Source organism: Babylonia areolata, chromosome 2 (assembly GCF_041734735.1).
Source record: "Babylonia areolata isolate BAREFJ2019XMU chromosome 2, ASM4173473v1, whole genome shotgun sequence".
Lineage (NCBI taxonomy): Eukaryota > Metazoa > Mollusca > Gastropoda > Neogastropoda > Buccinidae > Babylonia > Babylonia areolata.
In genome coordinates, this window is record NC_134877.1 from 33520514 (window position 1) to 33540513 (window position 20000).

The 20000-nt window shown below is 42.8% G+C and overlaps 1 protein-coding gene across 1 annotated transcript in view; it reads right to left on the bottom strand.

The window, feature by feature from the left end:
- Nucleotides 1–20000, bottom strand: part of LOC143277289 (secretin receptor-like) — a 296984-nt gene that overhangs the window by 40859 nt on the left and 236125 nt on the right. Inside the window, exon 3 of the mRNA XM_076582062.1 lies at nucleotides 10387–10515. Within this exon, the coding sequence (XP_076438177.1) occupies nucleotides 10387–10515 (129 nt within the window). The remainder of the gene's footprint in view (nucleotides 1–10386; nucleotides 10516–20000) is intronic.

Below are 20000 nucleotides of genomic sequence, written 5' to 3' on the forward strand. Positions count from 1 at the left end.
TATATATATATATATATATATATATATACAGAGAGAGACAGAAAGACAGACAGACAGAGAGAAACATATAGAGACAGAGACAGACAGACACACACACACAGAGAAAGAGTCACACACAGAGAGGTACAAAGAGCACAGAAAAAGAGATACAAAGAGAGAGAGAGAGAAAGACAGAGGGAGAGAGAGAGACAGAGCGACAGAGACAGATAGACATACATACAGACAGACAGACAGACAGAGACAGAGAGACAGACAGACAGAGACAGAGACACAGAGAGAGAGAGACAGAGACACAGAGAGATGGGGAACAGCAGCAGGCGCGCCAAGGCAAAATGTATGTCTCTTTCTGTCAGTCAATCGCCGTTACCTCCTTGCTTGGCCGTTATTATGAAGATAACGATGATGATGATGATGATGATGATGAAAATAATGACAGTGATGACGATGATGATTGCAGTGGCGGTGCTGCTGAACCAGATTACAAAGGAAAAAAAATGAAAAGTTGAAAACAAAATGCTTGTTTGTTTTTGTTTTTTGTTTTGTTTTTCTCTGTTTTGTTGATGTTTTGAAAAACTGTCAACCGAATAAACACAGGTGGAACACTGGTTTTCCAATTTCCTCATCATCTGAGCATGCATAGTCACGTGGTACTAGTTTCAGGTTTTCACAAGATTCGCCACGACTGGGAGTGATTTAACGCACACACACACGCACATACAGAAATAAGCAAACAAACAAACAAACTACAAAAAATCCGACTCTAATATGCTGGATGTTTTTATTTGTTTACATTGTTGTCCAGTAAGTTATTGTCTTAACGTGTGTGTGTGTGTGTGTGTGTGTGTGTGTGCGCGCGCGCGCGCGTGTGTGTGTGTGTGTGTGTGTTTGTGTGTGTGTGTGTGTGTGTGTGTGTGTGTGTGTGTGCATTTTACATTTATATACGATCTTTTTTTCTTTTTTTTTCTTTTTTTATTACATTGTTGTATATTACCTTGTGGTAACATGTGTGTGGGTAGGGGTGGGAGTTAGGATTAGATATTTATATTTTATTTGCTGGATGTTTTCTATTGGTATACATTGTTGTCCAATACTTTATTGTCTTAACGTGTGCGCATGTGTGAAGGTGTGGGGTAGGGTTGTGGGGGGTGGGGGGTTGTTTTAATCAGCTTCTATGATTTTTTATCTGACTTATTTTAGTGTATGTTCATTTTTATGTTGGTGCCTACAACGAGCCTGTGATCGCACACGTTAATTTCCAGGTGGATTAATAAAGTGTTTTTGAATTGAATTTGAATTAAATTGACTCCACATCGAAACTGACGGTGTGTGTGTGCGCAGAAGAGAGGACAGTGGAGTGAGCGGGTCATAGGAGGGAGAGGGAGTTAAAACGTGGAAGGGGGTGTGCGGGTGGGGAGGGATGGGATGAAGGTGAGGAATTGAGAACACACTTTTTTTTTTGCGACAGGAGTGCTAAAAGGTCTCTCAGCATCAGTGCATGGCGTGTTGCTATATAGATAGCTGTAGTTGGGTCTTTTTTTTTTTTTTTTTTTTAACTTGCCCAAATGGAAATCCAGCCTTCTTCGTCGGTCGGTCCAGACTACACGATTTGAATGAGATTTTTGCAAAGTCGGGAGGGGATAGGGCGTGGGGGAGGCGGTGGGGAGTGTCTGACGATTGAATGTGTGCAATGTTTGTTCAAGAAAATGAACTGATTCCCCCCCCCCACCCCTACCCCCGCCCCCTCACCCCGCCCGCCCCAACCCCGATTCAGTAAACCCCTACACCGACCTCTGCCTCCTCTTCCCACATGGCTATCCAACCGTCCCTCTTCCCCCTCCCCTTCCAGCTGTGTCTGTCAGAGTGTCTAGTCTATCAGTCTGTTTCTCTCACACACACACACACACACACACACACACACACACACACACACACACACACACACACACACACACACACACACACACACGCCCCCATTTTCTGACATTGACATGTTGGGAAGCATAGTTTGGAATCATTTTTGTCTGTGTCTGTCTGTCTGTCTGTCTGTCTGTCTCTCTGTCTCTCTCTCTGCCTCTCTCTCTGTCTCTGTCTCTCTCTCTCTCTCTCTCTCTCTAGCTGATGTTATTGGCCCATGAGGTCCTTATGACATGGGTGAATGCACCCACATATAATTTCATTGTATTACAAACCATTACGATAAACGAATGAAAATGGGGAAAGCAAATAATGAAACAAAACAAAGTTCTTTCATTGAAGAAAAATGGTAGCAACCAATAGGCCACCCAACACATAATAACTCCGTTCACTCATTCATCTATCAATGCACCATGCAACAAATTCCAGCACTGGCTCAGAAGAAATAGCAAACCTATCTGATCACGCAGTTAGTGTTTCTTTGTAGTGCTTTTTGCCTAATGTCCATAGCTTCTGATATAAAGTTTGCCATCAACATTATCACCTCGTGATCTTCTGATGTTAACATCACATTTTTTGTGTGTGTGTGTGTGTGTGTGTGTGTGTGTGTGTGTGTGTGTGTGTGTGTGTGTGTGTATATATATATCTAGAGAGAGAGAGAGAGAGAGAGAGAGATCGAAATCGAAACTTTTTTTTTATTGAGGGAAAAGGAATAGATACTTATCGGCCTGTTTTCATCCTACCCTCGTAAAGAAAACGTATAAACTATGGTAGGAAATACAGAAAAAAAAGTGTGGAAAAAAATCCCATACACATCGCATGGCAATAACAACAAGAAAAAATAAATGGCATAGAAAATACCCAATTCTACCACCAAAAAAAAATGACATAGTACGCATTTGCGTTAAGGAAAGAGGGAAGGAAGAGGGTAAGAAGGATGGAAGAGATACGAAGGAGAGAGAGAGGAATAACTGAGTTGATATTTTTGCGCGTGTATGTATATATATATATATGTGTGTGTGTGTGTGTGTGTGTGTGTGTGTGTGTGTGTGTGTGTGTGTGTGTGTGTGTGTGTGTGTGTGTGTGTCTGCATCTGTGCACGCGCGCATGCCCGCGTGCCTGATCGCGTCTATATCGCGTTCCGCCAGATTACCTCTCCAACTTTAAATCTCACAATCAGCGAGCGATCACGTCAGGTCGTGTGCTATGACAGATATACGACGCATTCAGTCTGAATGAGAGCGCGGAACATCGCCCAGAACTTGAGGCCCGAACAGCAGTATTGTGTGCAGTGAAGCAAGCATGCCCATCTAACTGGCTGACCTCTACCCTGTCCCATCCACCCCATCCTCACACCCCCCTTCATTCCTTCTTTCGGTTCCCCGACAGCCAGACTAGACAGACAGATGGATAGATGGATATATACTGTAGATAGATATAGACAGATGGATAGATAGATAGATAGATATAACAGATATACACTGTAGGCAGAGATGGGTGAATCGATGGATGGATGAACAGATGAATGGGTTGATAGATAGACAGACAGACAAATAGATAGACAGACAGACAGAGAGATAAATAGATAGATGAGTGGACGGTCTAGTGATACCGCGGTACCTCCGATCCCATGCAGTGACTTCCACTGCTGGACCCCCCCACGCCCCCATCCCTCACCCCCACCCCAAACCTATCCCACCCAATGTCATCCGACCACCACCAACACCAACTAAGTTTTTAGTTTCCAGTTTCAGTTTCTCAAGAAGGCATCCTTGCGTTCGGACACATCCATTATACGCCACATCACATCTGCTAGACAAGATGCCTGACCAGCAGCATAACCCAACGCCAAGTGCGTGCTGCACACGGGACCTCGGTTCATCGTCCCATCCGAATGACTGGACGTTCAGTTTGATTTCCCAGTCAAACGTGGGAGAAAAAGCCGAGAGCTGGATTCGAACCCACACCCTCACGGACTCTCTATATTGGCGGCTGAGCGTCTTAGCCATTCTGCTACCTTTCAAACACCAACTCAAAAATAGAAGAAATGGAAAGGTGTTTTTTTTGTGTACGTTTAAATGCGTCAACATGTAGATTTTTCACCGATGTCTTCAACACGTGTTTAAAATGTGTCTCTTTATCAGACTTTCTGGAAAAGGTTTGCTTAAAAGTGTGCTCCGTGTTCCCTTTTATCTTTCCTTCTTTCCTCCTTTCTTTCGCACTCTCTTTCTATGTTGTCTTAAAAGAACCCACTAAAAAAACAAACAAAAATCTATCATCACTGTTTTCTAAACACTACCATCACCAGTTAAAACTCTTAATGCCGCTTAAGACTCATTCTCCTAAAAAAACAACAACAAACAAACACGCACATGAATGAAAATAATTACAGCAGCGAAAGCAAGAAAAAAAAAGAAAACAAACGAGGAAAAAACTCGACAAAGAAATCATGAAAGACAAAGAAGAGAAACAACACCCAGAATAAAATAAACGTCAGAATAAGGGAGACAAAGAGAACTGAGCAACGTCAGAATGAACAAAGAAAGAAGGAAAGGAGAGAAATTATTATTATCATTCTTCTTCTTCGTATTGTAATTATCATTATTATTATATTTATATAGCGCTTAATCTTGTGCAGAGGCAATTCAAAGCGCTTTCGCAGCAGTCATTCACACGCATGCATAACTGTAAAACTGGGAAGAAAAAAAAAACTGAAGATAAGGAAGAGGCAGGGAAGGGAGGCTATTTGGGGAAAAGGTGGGTTTTAAGGCCAGATTTAAAAGAGCTGAGTGTGGAGACCTGTCGAAGCGAAAGAGGAAGTTCATTCCAATTACGAGGTCCAGAGACAGAGAAAGAACGGCGGCCAACAGTCGAGTGTTTGAATCTGGGTATGCGTAAACAGGGTGGATCCGAAACACAAAACAACACAACAAACACAAAAGCAAGCAGAGGAAAGAAAGAAATCACACACACACACACACACACACACACACACACACACACACACACACACACACACACACACACAGAAAGACACACACACACACACACACACACACACATAAACACACACACACACACACACAGAGTAAGTCAAAGAGAGAGTAAGACATGAAATTACATTTATTCAGAAAACCACCAGCCCACTCTGAAGGGACGTCCTCTCTCTCAGAGAGACAGAGACACAGAGAGACGGAGACACAGAGAGAGGAGGAGAGGGGTGGGGGTGAATAAAAAAAACCGATCGTTGTGAAGGGAAAGGTCAATCCCAGACAGTGATAAAGCAGGAAGTGCAGTCCAGGCAGGACATAGCATTAATAAGGACGCCTCACTGCACTGTATCCCTTCTTCTTTGTCAGCTGGTCACCATTGTTTTTTGTGTTTTTTTGTTCTTCTCGTTGTTTGTGTTTTCCCCTTGTCTTTTCTTCCTTTTTTTCATCGTGTTTTCCTCTCTCTCTCTTTTTTTTCATGGCTACTTATAGCCAAGCTAATTACATCAAATAATTATCTTTCACAAACGTACGAGCGAGCGAGCGTGCACGCGCGCGCGCACACACACACACACACACACACACACACACACACGCACGCACGCAATCACAACCGCACGCGCACGCACGCGCGCACACACACACACACAGAATAGTACAAGCACACACACATTAACACACACGCACATGTATACACACATGCACGAATGCACACACACACACACACATACATACACTCACACGCGCACACATACATGATCACACACACATATAAACACATACACACTCTCTCTTTCTCTTTTTACACACACACACACACACACACACACACACACACACACACACACACACATACAGATAGATAGCTAGATAGAAAGATAGATCGGTTCTGAAACGGATGTCTGCTTTTTAACTCACTTGTGTAAACAAAGTGAGTCTATATTTTAACCCAGTGTTCGGTTGTCTCTGTGTGTGTGTGTGTGTGTGTGTGTGTGTGTGTGGTAAACTTTAACATTGACATTTTCTCTGCAAATACTTTGTCAGTTGACACCAACTTAGGCATAAAAATAGGAAAAATTCAGTTCTTTCCAGTCATCTTGTTTAAAACAATATTTCACCTCTGGGATGGGCACCAAAAAAAATGAAGCCTAATTATATGCAAACTGCATTTACTGTTATATTTATATTTTTTGTATTCTCTAAACTTGGCACTTTGATCTGATATTCTGACCCAACAGCAAGAGCGTTCATTATTATCATTTTTTGTTCAAACAGGAAATTCTTTTGCTAAGCATGGAAGTTTTATTTATTTTGCAAACGTTTTGGTGCAGATAGTAAAGAAGGGAAATTACTCTGTAATTAATGCTAGGGGACTTAATTCGCTTTAAACTGATCTTTCTCATCTTAAACATTACATTTTGAAATTATACACGATACATAAAAAGCTTGGATTCTTTTTCTCAGTGTATCACAAGTGAGTCTTGAAGGCCTTGCCTCTCTTGTTTCTTCTTTTTTCCAACCTTTTCAACTGATTTGGTTGCCTTCATCGCATTATTAATCCACACATCCGCCCTCCCGAGTGTGTGCCCAACCAACGAATTTCTCATTTCGCGAGATATTGATGGGAATAAGGGCATGGCTTCTTTTTTTTTTCTAAATTTCTTTCTTTCTTATTCATTCACTCCTCCCCCCCACCCCCACTCCCCTCCTGCCCCCTTCTTTCCTTCTTTCTTTTTTTTGATTTTTTAAAATTCATTTTGACCGATAGTTTTGCCCTCAGTGAGCAATCAATCAGGACACCCACTGCCAAGAACTTACTGCCTAATGCTCTCTGTACGTTGCAACCACTCGGTTTTCTGGGCTTAAACTGGATCGGTTCAAAAATATGGAACCGCACCCTACGGCTTACTTGCTTTCGTGGAGGTGGATATTTGTTTTGTTTTGTTTTATCCTGTTTTATCCTTATCACCACCACCACCACCCACCCCCACCCCCCTAGCCCTCCTCCTCCTGAATCACACAATTAATCAAAAGGACCCATTACCAAGAATATCCATCTATCTCCGTCTCCATGTCGCCAAGAGTTGGTGTTGCGGGTTTAAGCCTGATCTGGTCAGATATGTGCGTGTGTGTTAAGGGGTAGGGTGGGGGAGTGGAGGTGGGGGAGTGAGAATGGGGGTGGGTAGGGCGGGCATGCTGAGAGCACATCGCTTTCTTATTTCCCTTTCGTTTTTTTTTTCTTTTTTTTTCTTCCTTGAGTTTCTTGTAGTCCTTTATTGCACAATTAATCAATGACAATGAGTCAGTTCAGAGAAGGGGCCTGGGTAAAACATTGCTTCGTTGCCTTTCCTTTATTTGTCATACTATTTCTTTCTTATTAATTTTCGTTTTATTTGTTTTTTGTTCCTGTTTGTTTTTTTGTTTTTTTTGTTTTTTTGTTTTTGTTTTTTTTGTTTGTTTTTTTTTTTCTCATCGCATAGTTAAAGCTTCACCATCCGAAGAATACTGCATGAGGTCAATGTGTTGGACTGAGCTTCAAAGGCGAAAAAACACACACATACAAAGAACTCACACTCTCGAGTTGGTGTCCTGCCAGTTGCATTACTTTTTGACAGTTACACGTGACTAAATGCCTGCGCTGACCGAACTACGCCATTGGTCAGTTCCATACCACACACAGTTAGTAGTTACGACCATACTAGCTTCTTTCGTCCAAGCAATGCAACTGGCTCTTGTGGGCTCCGTTCCTTGCCGAAAAACACTGTGGTAAATACCGCGACCGGCAAAATATGAAAACTGATTTTTACTCACTGGTTGCTATTTAACCAGCCTCGAAAGCGTTCATTTCTGTGCCCTTGCCTGAAGAAGCTGTTTATAGAGCGAAACTTTGCAGCTTTTAGAATTACAAGTTGTTGTTTTTTCTTTTTGTTTTGTTTTTCGCATTATTTTGAAGCTTAATCCAACACACATTGATCTCATGAATATTCTTGAGAGAGCTTTAACCATGCGATAAGCTGAAAGTGTTACAGGCATGCCGAGTCTTGTTTTTGATATTTTCATATATATATATATATATATATATATGTGTGTGTGTGTGTGTGTGTGTGTGTGTGTGTGTGTGTGTGTGTGTGTACAGACAGGCAAAAAAAAGCGGCTCCATAGACCTACCCTACGAAACACATTCCCATCACTGGAAGTGGACAATCCCGCGTTTGTATTGATCCTCACTGGTTCCCGATTACTGCAGGAGTCCCTGACAACTTTACAGCCGTGGGTTGTAGGCTTTGGGGGTTTGGGGTTGGGGGGGTAGGAGAGTAGGAGTGAGAATGGACCGGCAAGACAGCGAGAGAAGCTAACACAGGCAGTATCTGTATTCAGCGCGGAGTGACGAGCGAGCCTGAATAATAATAAATCACTTCTGCGTGTCTTGGAGGAGCTGCCCTCATTCTTTCTTTCGTTCCTTCTTTCGTTCGTTCACGTTTATTACTCTCTGTTTTGTTTTGTTTTTTTGTCTTTCTGTCTGCCTTTCTTCCTTTATTTGCCCCGCGTCTGCCTTTTGGGGGACTACCCTTTCCCTCCCTTCCTGTCTTCCTTTTTTTTTTCTTTTTTTTTCGGTCCTTCCTTACCTTCTTTCTTTCATTATTAATCCTCTTTCCTTTCTTTCTTTTCATACCATTCCTTTTCTTTCTTTGTACCTTCTTTATTTCACCAAATACCCTTTAGTGGGACACATTATCCCTTCCTTCTTGTCCATCTTCTTTTCTCTACCCTGTCCCCGGGCCCCCCTTCTGCTGCTGACAAGTGCTCTTCGTCGGTGGGGGACCGCCGTCTCACTGAGACAATGCAGAGCTTACAGGTGAGGTTCTCAGTCACCGCTATATCGTAAAGTCGCTCTTCAGCATCCTGTTACGTCCCACTTTGGAATCCTGAATTCAGCTCCAGGACTTTAGGATGCTGAAGTAAGACATTACCCCCACTATGCTATTTGAGTTGGAATCACCAGGACTTGCATTACTTTTGCTGAGCAAAAATCAAGGAGCAAAAACACAGTAGTAGAGTCTGTATGCCTTTCAAACTCATGCCGATCGGATCTCATTTTCTTTCGCAAGGGTCAGCAGGCAAGGAGTTAAAGGAATGTCAGCGGGCAGACATGGTGGTGTATTACAGTCATACAGAATGACAGATTTACACAGACAGACCAAACGGGAGCCAATACAAGCCGGCCAAATAACAAAAAGCAAAAAAAGCAACAACAACAAAAAAAAAGCGTACAATCCAAGAAAGTGAAAAGTCGTGGAACACATTTCGATCGTCAATACTCGGCCGTTCGGGGGTCGACGACGACAAAGTGGTTTTATTTAATGCGTCCATCGGGCGATTCGCCAAGGAGAAAAAGAGAATGGTCGACTTGGAAGAGGATGGTCCATTTCAGAATCAGGCACTGATATCAAGTGGGAGCCAATAGCTACATCACTCTTGGTTTGGTGCTTTGAAGGGTATTTCCCACGACCGATAGGGGTTAGAATGGGGATGACTTCGGGAGCGATCGACACGGGTAGATGGGTAGATATACGGTTCTCTCTCTCTCTCTCTTTCTCTTTCCTCCATACATACATTTCAGTTTTTATTGTGCATACAAGTGGTGTGTGTGTGTGTGTGTGTGTGTGTGTGTGTGTGTGTGTGTGTGTGTGTTTGGCTCCTTCGCCCCATCCCTTCGTCCATTTCTGGTTTCTTTGTGCATGCAAGTGTGTTATGTGCGTGTGTGCGCGTCTGTGTGTGTGTGTGTGTGTGTGTGTGTGTGTGTGTGTGTATGTTTGTGGTTCTTGTGCGTTTGTTCCCCCTCTATTTCACACGGGCCTCCACCTCCCTTTCACTCACCCCCTCCCCCTTACACTTTTTTTTCTCCAAAGCTTGTTTGAATAGCGATGGTTTCATTTGTTTCCCGTATTGTCACAACCAGCTGACAAGCCGAAAAAATGGCAGAATTAAACACGTGGGTTGACCGGTAAGCCTTGGGTCTTTCTTCTTCCGTTATATATCTATATCTATATATATATATGTATGTATGTATGTATGTATATATGTATATATATATATATCTATATCTATATATATATATATATATATATATAAACTATTAACGGAATAGATACATACTAAACTGGAATACGCGTAGATTTAAATTGATATTCTTCCTCGTTTCCTGCAACTAACTGGAAAAGTGATACTAATGTTTTATCACAAAAACATACCAAAAGAACAAACACCACAACACAACACAGCACAGCACAGCACAACACAGCTCACCGCACACACACACACACACACACTTCACCAAAGATAATTCCCACTAACACGCGCCCACACACACCTGACTCCTCCCCTCAATCCCTAACACACCTTCCCCACAACACTATCCCCCGCCACACACACACACACACACACACACACACACACACACACACACCTTTCCCCCACTCACCGTTTTTAATAATGCCACTGACGTAGCCCGGACACTTTTGGGTGACGGTGGTATCTGGCTTGGCCATGTCCCAGCACAGCACGTGGTCCCACGTGACCCCGCAGGCCAGCCCGCTGATTGGCGCGCTGCCTGCACACGTGACACACCAAACCTCACCGGGTAAACATGGCGTCCGCTTAAAAAAAAAAAAATCACACACACACACACACACACATTCACATATGCACGAAAATAAACACACACACACACACACACACACACACACACGTACTCGCTCAAAGGAAACACTGAAAAGGTAATGAACAAGACAGCAAAGCCAAGCCAAAATGAACGCTTTTTTTTCATTCTTCTCGGGGTTGAAAAAGAACAGAGCCCTAATCAATCAAAATGGTTGGAGCTCAGCAAACATTGATTAATTATTAAAAAAAAAAATTTAAAAAAGTGAGAGAACTGGTTGGTTGGGCCCTTATTTTTCTTCTTCTCCACCCCCCCCCCCCCCCCTATTTTTTTGTATTTATTTTCGTGCGGAATATAGAATTTTGATACAGGCCTCGTTCTCTTCAATTACGACTATTCACAACAGAGCCAAGCCTGACACTTCTTCCCCCCCCCCCCCCCCGCACGCCCCCTCCCACAGCCCCCCTCCCACAGCCCCCCTCCCACATCCCCACTATCTGTCTCTATATTTGAGAGAGGCAGAAACAGAGAGACAGAGAGATGGACCGACAAACAGGGAGATGCGCGCGAGTGCGCACACACAGGCACACACACACATACACACGCATGCACGTACGCACGCACACTCACTCACTCACTCACTCACTGAACACAATCTTGTTGAGACTGTGCAGACAGTTTCTGAATCCTCTGTTGTCAAAATGCGTTATTAATCTTCACTTTCGTGTGTGCGTTAATCTTTTTTTGCGTCTTATATCATAATACTGTTAGAAAAACAGACCTTAAGTAACAACCCCGCCCCCCATCTCTCCACCCCTCCCTTCCTCCACCCCCACACCGCCTCTCTCTCTCTCTCTCTCTCTCTCTCTCTCTCTAAATCGGTTGACTGATACAAAGAACAATTGTGTGGTATTTCTGTCGGCATCAAAATGTGAAATACCGTGTTGTTGCCCCCTTATCAAACGATCTTCCCTGGCAATGACAATAAATGTTAGAAGTGCCTATGTGAGTGTCTATGTGTGTATATCTGTGTGAATGAAAGAGTGCCTGCCTGCCTGCCTGCCTGCCTGCCTGCCTCTCTCTCTCTCTCTCTCTCTCTCTCTCTCCGTTTCCCATCCTGTGTGTGTGTGTGTGTGTGTGTGTGTGTGTGTGTGTGTGTGTGTGCAGAGAAACACCCTAACCAATATGGTTTTAGAGAAGGTCGCTCTTGTCATACTGCACTGATTAATCTTGTTGATCAATGGCTTAACAAGGTCAATAACAATGAATACTGTGGTGTCCTATTTATAGATTTCATGAAAGCATTTGACGTAACTGACAATGACCTTCTTATCAGAAAACCATCGCTGAACCGTCTCTCCACCAGCACCTTGAATCGCCTTCATTTATATCTTACAAACAGACAACAAAGTGTAATTGTTAATACAGCTTCCTCGTCCTTACAAACACTAAAGTATGGAGTTCCACAGGGTTCTGTCTTGGGTCCTTTGCTTTTCACATTATATATCAATGATCTCCCCCTTCATATTCAAACATCCTGTAAACTTTTTGCAGATGACACAACATTACACACGAGCCACAGTTGCATAAAACAGCTTATGCTGTCTCTGCAACATAGCGTAAACAACCTAATAGAATGGCACATGGCGATCCACCCTCACAAAACCAAGTTTATCTCGACAACGACCGAACAAAAAAAAGCTTCCAACATACGTTTCCACCCATTCAAATAAATAACCAAGCCATTAATGAAGTTGACAACCATAGCGTCCTTGGAATAGCAATTGACAACAACCTTTCTTGGACTCATCATATATCTAACACATAACATATGCAAGCAGATTTCCATAAAAACATACCAACTATCAAAAATCAAACACTTCATTGATTACCACTCAAGAAAATTGGTTTTTCAGGCCTTTATCCAATCCACTGTTTATTATGAATCAATCTTAGGGGATACTGTAAGCGCCAACGCCTTTAAGCCACTTCTCAGCCTTCACAAATGTGCGCTTAAAATTGTTCTAAACAAAACCTCATCCTTGACAAAATCCGACTACAGAAAACTTAACATTCTACCGCTACACCAAAGACTGACTTACAATAAAGGAATACTGATCCACAAAAGATTGATAGGTCGTGCTCCAGACTACCTATTGAATGTATGTTCCGTGAATGACAGCCGAAATCAAACAAAACTAAATGTCCCAATTCCCAGAATATGATGTATTTGAATCCAGCCTTGCCTATTCTGGTTCACGACTCTGGAACTCACTCCCAGTATCCATCAAACAATACGAAAGCATCTCGACTTCCAAAAAAACATCATTTTCCCCATATTTCCAGTAAATATAGAACAATCTCCACTGTTACAAATTACACTCAATTTTTTTTTTTTTTTTTTTTTTTTTTTTTTTTTACGAAAAAAAAGAATTACTTTTGTTTCACATGTGCATGCCTTTCACTTTACTCTCATATTCCTTGTTTGAATCCACAATTGTTTCCGTGGCGTTATTTTTCTTTACTTCTTGCTTTATGGGGAAAAAAAGATTACTTTTGTTCTACATGTGCATGCCTTTCACTTTAGTCTTTGTTTTGCTCATAATCTATACATGGATTGATATCGCCTCTTTCTCTCCTTCTCACTTTGTCGTTCTATCTATGTGCCCTCCCCCCGGCCCCCCTCTCTCTTTCTCTGTCTCGCTCTTTGTCTATCTCCCCCCTCTCTCTTCAAACACACACACACACACACACACACACACACACACACCTCTTCCTCCTCCCTCTCTTTTATTCTTCTAATGATGATAACCTTATATTGATTGCTTTATGCTTTCACGGATGTGCGCAAAAACACATTTTTGTAATGAGTATTTCTTTATAAATCTTATATAACGTCATCTCTGTCTTTGTCTCTCTATCTCTGTGTCTCTGTCTCTCTCCGTCTCTCTCTTTCAAACTCTTTTTTGCTCCTACAACTATTTAAATGGCGTTATTTCTATTATTGTTTTTTTGTGGGTTTTTTTTTGTAACATGTGCATGCTTATTTTAGTTCATTTTTTGGTGTTTGGGGGGAATTGCTTTTGAGTTTGTTTGTTGTTTGTTTAGGAGGAGACACTTTTTTTCTTCTTTTTTTTCTTTTCCTGTTTTTTTTTTTCATTTATTGATTAAGCATTATCTTGACCGATGTTAATTTTCTTTTCTTTTTTTGTACTCTCTCTCTCTCTCTCTCTCTCTCTCTCTCTCTCTCTCTCTCTCTCTCTCTCTCTCTCTCTCTCAGCCTCTCTCTCCGTGAAAGAAAGGTTAAAACGGATCACGGTAATTGTACGAATTCAGTCTGAAAGGAAACATGCTGCAAAATGAAACTGAAGTAAACAAAAACAAAGCAAACAAACGAACAAAGAGCTCGGCGACATTCTAGCCATGGCTGCGTTTATTTCGGGGTTGTTTGAAGTTGCTTGAATTAATCCTGTTTGTGTAGTTTGTTTTGTTGTTGTTGTTGTTGTTGCTTTTTTTTTTTTACCTTTTGTGTGGACTGCTTCCATGCAACGATTCGATGCAATGTATAGAAACATGTGCATTTCTCCAAAGGCTCCTCACTCATACAACGCAGTCTGGTACTTCTTGTACCACTGCAACTTCTTCGTTCGTTAATTTATTTATAGTCTGTTCATATAATATGATGATATTAGACTGAAAATAAATGGCATTTATTATTATTATTATCTGGATTATCATCATTTCTATTATTGTTATTATTAATCATATTCGAATGAAAAGTGGGGTGGTTGAGGTGGAGGGGAATAGGGGTGAGGGGGGGGAAGGGGGAGGGGACTAAGAAAGGAAGAGAGATAGAGAGAGAGAGAACAGAATGTGGAAAAGATAGAGTACAAAATGTAAAATGGAGAGGGTGAGTGTCAGTGACTGGAGAAAGAAAAAAACATAATATTGGAAGGGTGTGTGTGAGAGGGGGGACGGGGGAAGCGGCATTAGGACAAAAAATTAATCAATAATCAAATATTGTATGCACTAACTTCTGTAGATTATTATTTGAAAAGAGGTTCATGTGGGGACCTACAATAAGTAACAACTACTTCTTCGATTAGTGTTCTTCTCACTCCCCCCCCCTTTTTTTTTCTTGTACATCCCCCTTTTGTTTGTCATTTTTCTCTCATCATTCTTGCCTGTCTTTCTTTCTCCTTCTTCTTCCTTCTGTCTTCTCTGCTTCTTCATCCTCATCTTCTTCCTCCTTCCGCTTCTCCTTAAACTCTTCCAATTCTTCCTTGAAATCTCTTCTTCTTTTTTTTTTCTTTTTTTTTTTCTTCTTCGTCTTCTTGTTTCTTTTTTCGTCAACTGAAACCTCTCGATCTCCCTCTCCTCCTTCAACTCTTTTTTTTTTTTTTGGAAATACCTTTTTCGTCTTCATCTTCTCCTTACCTCCTCCTTGTTTTATTTTTATTTGTTTTATCTTCTTTTTTTGGGGGGGTGGGGGGGGGGGGGGGGGGGGGTGAGGGCATGAGGGTTATTAACCCCTCAAACGACCTTGAATGTCTGTCTCAGATATTTCCAAACAGTGAGAATAGTGATGGCTTCTCTTCTAGCTCCAGGGGAAGGGGCCTGGGGGGCCAGGGTGAGGGTGGTGGGGGGCGGGCGGGCTAATAAGTCACCTGTCTTGTTTGTGCACATTGAGCCAGAAAAAAAAAATCACAACTTGTTTTGTCTCACGTGTGAGAGAAACCAAAGGTAACAAGCCTTCAGTGTAGTTTTTTTTTGTTTTTTTTCTTTCCTGTTTTGCTTTTCTGTTTCTGTCTGGCGGTATAGTTCTACCTACTGTTTTTGGCAGGCAGAAATCTCTCTATCTTGGGACAGAGTTTTAGCGAAGTAGATCGGATTAGTAGCAAGGGATTTCTTTCTGTTTTGTTCTGTTGGGATTTTTTTTTTTGGTGGGGGGTGGTGGTGGGGTGTGTGGATGGGTGGTTGTGTGTGTGTGTGTGTGTGTGTGTGTGTGTGTGTGTGTGTGTGTGTGTATGTGTGTGTGTTTATGTGTTGGTAATTGATGTAACGTCTGTTCAAGAAAGTGATTTTAGACCAAAAATGTGTGTGCGTGTGTGTGTGTGTGTGTGTGTGTGTGCGCGCGCACACACACACACACACACACACACAAATTTGCGTGTGTTTGTGTGCGTGTGTGTGTGTGCGTGCGTGCGTGTGCGTGAATGCATGCGTGCGTAAGTATGTGCTTCGTCTGCACACACCAGGGATGGAGAAGGGGAGTGTGTGTAGGGACAGGTCCAAGCTGTGATGGGATGTTTGTATTCGGATAGCTGATTGGTTGGTTCACCCATATATCAGGTTTATGGTTCACACAAACCCACACATGCACGCACACAGTCAAACACACACACACATACACACACACACACACACACACAACTTGACATTTGACGTTGTTGCTTAAAGTCCAGCCAACAGCGCGGGACCATGCTTATAGGAATAGCCCACAGCGACAAACATTGAACCGCGTGGAAATCAAAACTTTTACATCTGTTAAATGAATTGCTGAGAAAAAACAGGCAAAACACAGTTCGTGACATGATTTTTTTTAATTTATTTATCCTAACCATTACGTTTCTTATGGCAAATAATCAGTTGACCCCTTTTGGGATGTGGAGGAGGACACAATAACAATGCAAACATATTGAATCACAACTCGAGTTCAAGATTGTCAACTGAAACAAGCAACACACACACACACACACACACACACACACACACACACACAGAGAGAGAGAGAGAGAGAGAGAGAGAGAGAGAGAGAGAGACTCAGAGCAAAACAGCACAGAAAAAAACAACACTGACAGCGGAAAAGAGAAAGAAAAAAATGTCAAGGCTTATTGGATTTCGAAAAGACATGGAAATGGACTGGGAAGGCAAAACAATAGTGAAAGAAGAAGAAAAAAAAATCAGAAATAAAGAGAACAATCTAAAAGTGGACATTTTTAGCTCATAATTTCCAGACGGCGGGGATGCTGTTTAGACTTAAAGACCTCCCGGCATCACACACACACACACACACACACACACACACACAAAACACACGCGCACACACACACAAAACACACGCGCACACACACACAGTGACACACACGCGCGCGCACACACACACACACACACACACACACACACACAGTGTCAGCTGAACGAGCTCGCTCGCGCCCGGTCACTCTTTAATTCAATGCCTTTGCACTCGCTCCGAAACGGGATCAAAATCCATGTCCACGCCCTCCCCCCCCCCCCCCCCCCCCCCCCCGCCCCATCGTCTGACGGCACGTCTGGAAACATGATGCATGAAGCTTTAATGAAAACACACACACACTCTCTCTCTCTCTCTCGTGAAAATTTAATGAAACTTTTCCATGTTTTTGCGCCTGTCTTTTTACCGTGTTTTTTTTTTTCTTTCTTCTTCTTTTTTTTTCTTCTTTTTTTTTTCTTTTCTTCTTCTTCTTCTTCTTCTTTTTCGAATCCGCCACCTCTCCCATCACTCTCTCTTTTTTTCTGGATCCTTTTTCTATTCTATGTTGTTTTGTTGTTGTTTTTCTGTATCCCTCTCCCCACTCTATCTCTTCATCTCATTAGCTTGTTCATTCTCTTTGTTACTGCGTTAATGCTGAAGGATTGCTTATTGTTTTAGATCCTTTCGCGGGGGGGTGGGGGTACACTATAAAGTAATAAATAGTAAAGTGTGGTAACTCTCTCCATTCACAAGGTACACAACTTCAAGTCAGTGCTTCTTTACGCTACTGATTCAAGTTAGCACACAGGTAAATAAAAAGTACATTGAACAAACCCAGACACTGCCTCATTTAAAAAAAAAAAAAAGGAAGCGCCGAGCCTGTCCTTTTGCCGATCATTTGACATGTGCACACTGCAGCAAAGACAGAAGAAATGTGCAAAAAACAAATAAGCTTTTATTCAAGACTGGCATAGCCTCTTTAATCCTGAACAAGCCATACAGAACACATGAAACAATACAGAACAAACACATGGCTGCCTCGGGTGGTTTTTCAACTGGAAATTAACAAACAAGTTTTGAAGTAAAGTACCTTGTGCATGGAGATAGTTACCACTCCTTATAGTTCATAAACCAACACCTCATTAATAAAGAAAGTCGCCTTGTTCATTCACTTGCCCTCTACACTCACTTGCTCTTGTTTAAAATGTATCCTCTTCATTCACTTATCCTGTGCCACTTTTTTTTTTTTTGTGTGTATGGTTTCGAGAGCCGCTGGATGAAAAAAATGCAACTACGTTTAAATCTATTTTCCTGGTGAACTGAAAAAATAATTCTCTTTCCCTCGCTCTCTCTCTCTCTCTATCACAGACACGGACACATACAGACAGACGGACACACACATACACACACACACGCGTGCGCGAGCGCGCGCGCACACACACACACACACACACACACATAAACACACACACACACACACACACACACACACACACACACACGCACGCACGCACACACACACACACACACACACACACACACACACACACACACACACACACACACACACACACACACACACACACAGATAATTCATTCACCATCCAGAACAACAATGAGGACCTGCTCTTCCTGTGTGGCAGACTCGAACGTCATACGAGGAGAAAAGAAGGAAAAGCGGCCAAAAGCTGACTTCATAAACATCCATCCCATCCCATCCCATCCCATCTCAGCAGGAACAGGTTAGTTCCGCAACCTTGCTAACTTGGTCTGGATCTCGCCCTGACACATACCCTTCCCTCTGCTTCTGCTATCAGTTTCAGTTTCAGTTTCAGTAGCTCAAGGAGGCGTCACTACGGCGTTCGGACAAATCCATGTACGCTACACCACATCTGCCAAGTAGATGCCTGACCAGCAGTTTAACCCAACGCGCTTAGTCAGGCCTTGAGAAAAAAAATACACCATAAAGTACAATACAATACAATAGCCAGCGTAACGTACGGAGCAGCTTGTGTGTGTGTGTGTGTGTGTGTGTGTGTGTGTGTGTGTGCGTGCGTGTGTGTGTGTGTGTGTGTGTGTGTGTGTGTGTGTGTGTGTGTGTGTCTGCTGTCAAACCCTCCACAGCATTATTGATCGCGGAGGGGTGATGAGGTGGGGGTGATTGTGGTGTGTGCTTAGCTGCTCCGTACGTTACGCTGGCTATTGCATTGTATTGTATTGTACTTTATGGTGTAACTTTTATTACTTTTATTACTTATCTTACTTTGGAATCAAAACAAACTGATCTGAGCCAGACTCGGGCGGGCTGCTCTCCTCCTCGGGGACAGCTTGGACGGAGTTAATGTGCAGCGTCACTTATATGTTGTTTCCGTGTTGTTGTTGTTGTTGATTTTTGTTGTTGTTGTTGCTTTTTGGCAGGGGTGGGTGGGGGGTTGGTAGTTGTTTTTTTATGTGCGTTTTTTTGTTTTGTTGTTGTTGTTGTTGCTATTGTGTTGTTGTTGTTGCTTTTGTTGTGTGTGTGTGTGTGTGTGTGTGTGTGTGTGTGTGTGTGTGTGTGTGTGTGTGTGTTTTCTTTGTCTTCAATTGTATCTGTTTCACTATGAAGATGGACTTTTTTTTTTTACTACAGTGACAACCCCTTGGTTACCGAATGTTCTTTTACGTGCAGCTATGTGCATGCTGCAGACAGGGCCTCAGTTTATCGCCTCATCGAAATGACCAGCATGCAACCCAGGGCCTCAGTTTATCGCCTCATCGAAATGACCAGCATGCAACCCAGGGCCTCAGTTTATCGCCTCATCGAAATGACCAGCATGCACCCCAGGGCCTCAGTTTATCGCCTCATCGAACTGACCAGCATGCAACCCAGGGCCTCAGTTTATCGCCTCATCGAAATGACCAGCATGCACCCCAGGGCCTCAGTTTATCGCCTCATCGAAATGACCAGCATGCAACCCAGGGCCTCAGTTTATCGCCTCATCGAAATGACCAGCATGCACCCCAGGGCCTCAGTTTATCGCCTCATCGAAATGACCAGCATGCATCCCAGGGCCTCAGTTTATCGCCTCATCGAAATGACCAGCATGCAACCCAGGGCCTCAGTTTATCGCCTCTTCGAAATGACCAGCATGCAACCCAGGGCCTCAGTTTATCGCCTCATCGAAATGACCAGCATGCACCCCAGGGCCTCAGTTTATCGCCTCATCGAAATGACCAGCATGCACCCCAGGGCCACACCACTGGTGGGTGGGGGCTGAAGGTGGGCGTGGGGGAGGTATGCCAGTCCGTATAATGCATTTGTATTTGTATTTCTTCTATCACAACAGATTTCTCTGTGTGAAATTCGGGCTGCTCTCCCCAGGGACTCGAACTCGTGGAAACTCCAAGCTTCCTAACCACCAAGCCACCGCTCCACATCCTTTGG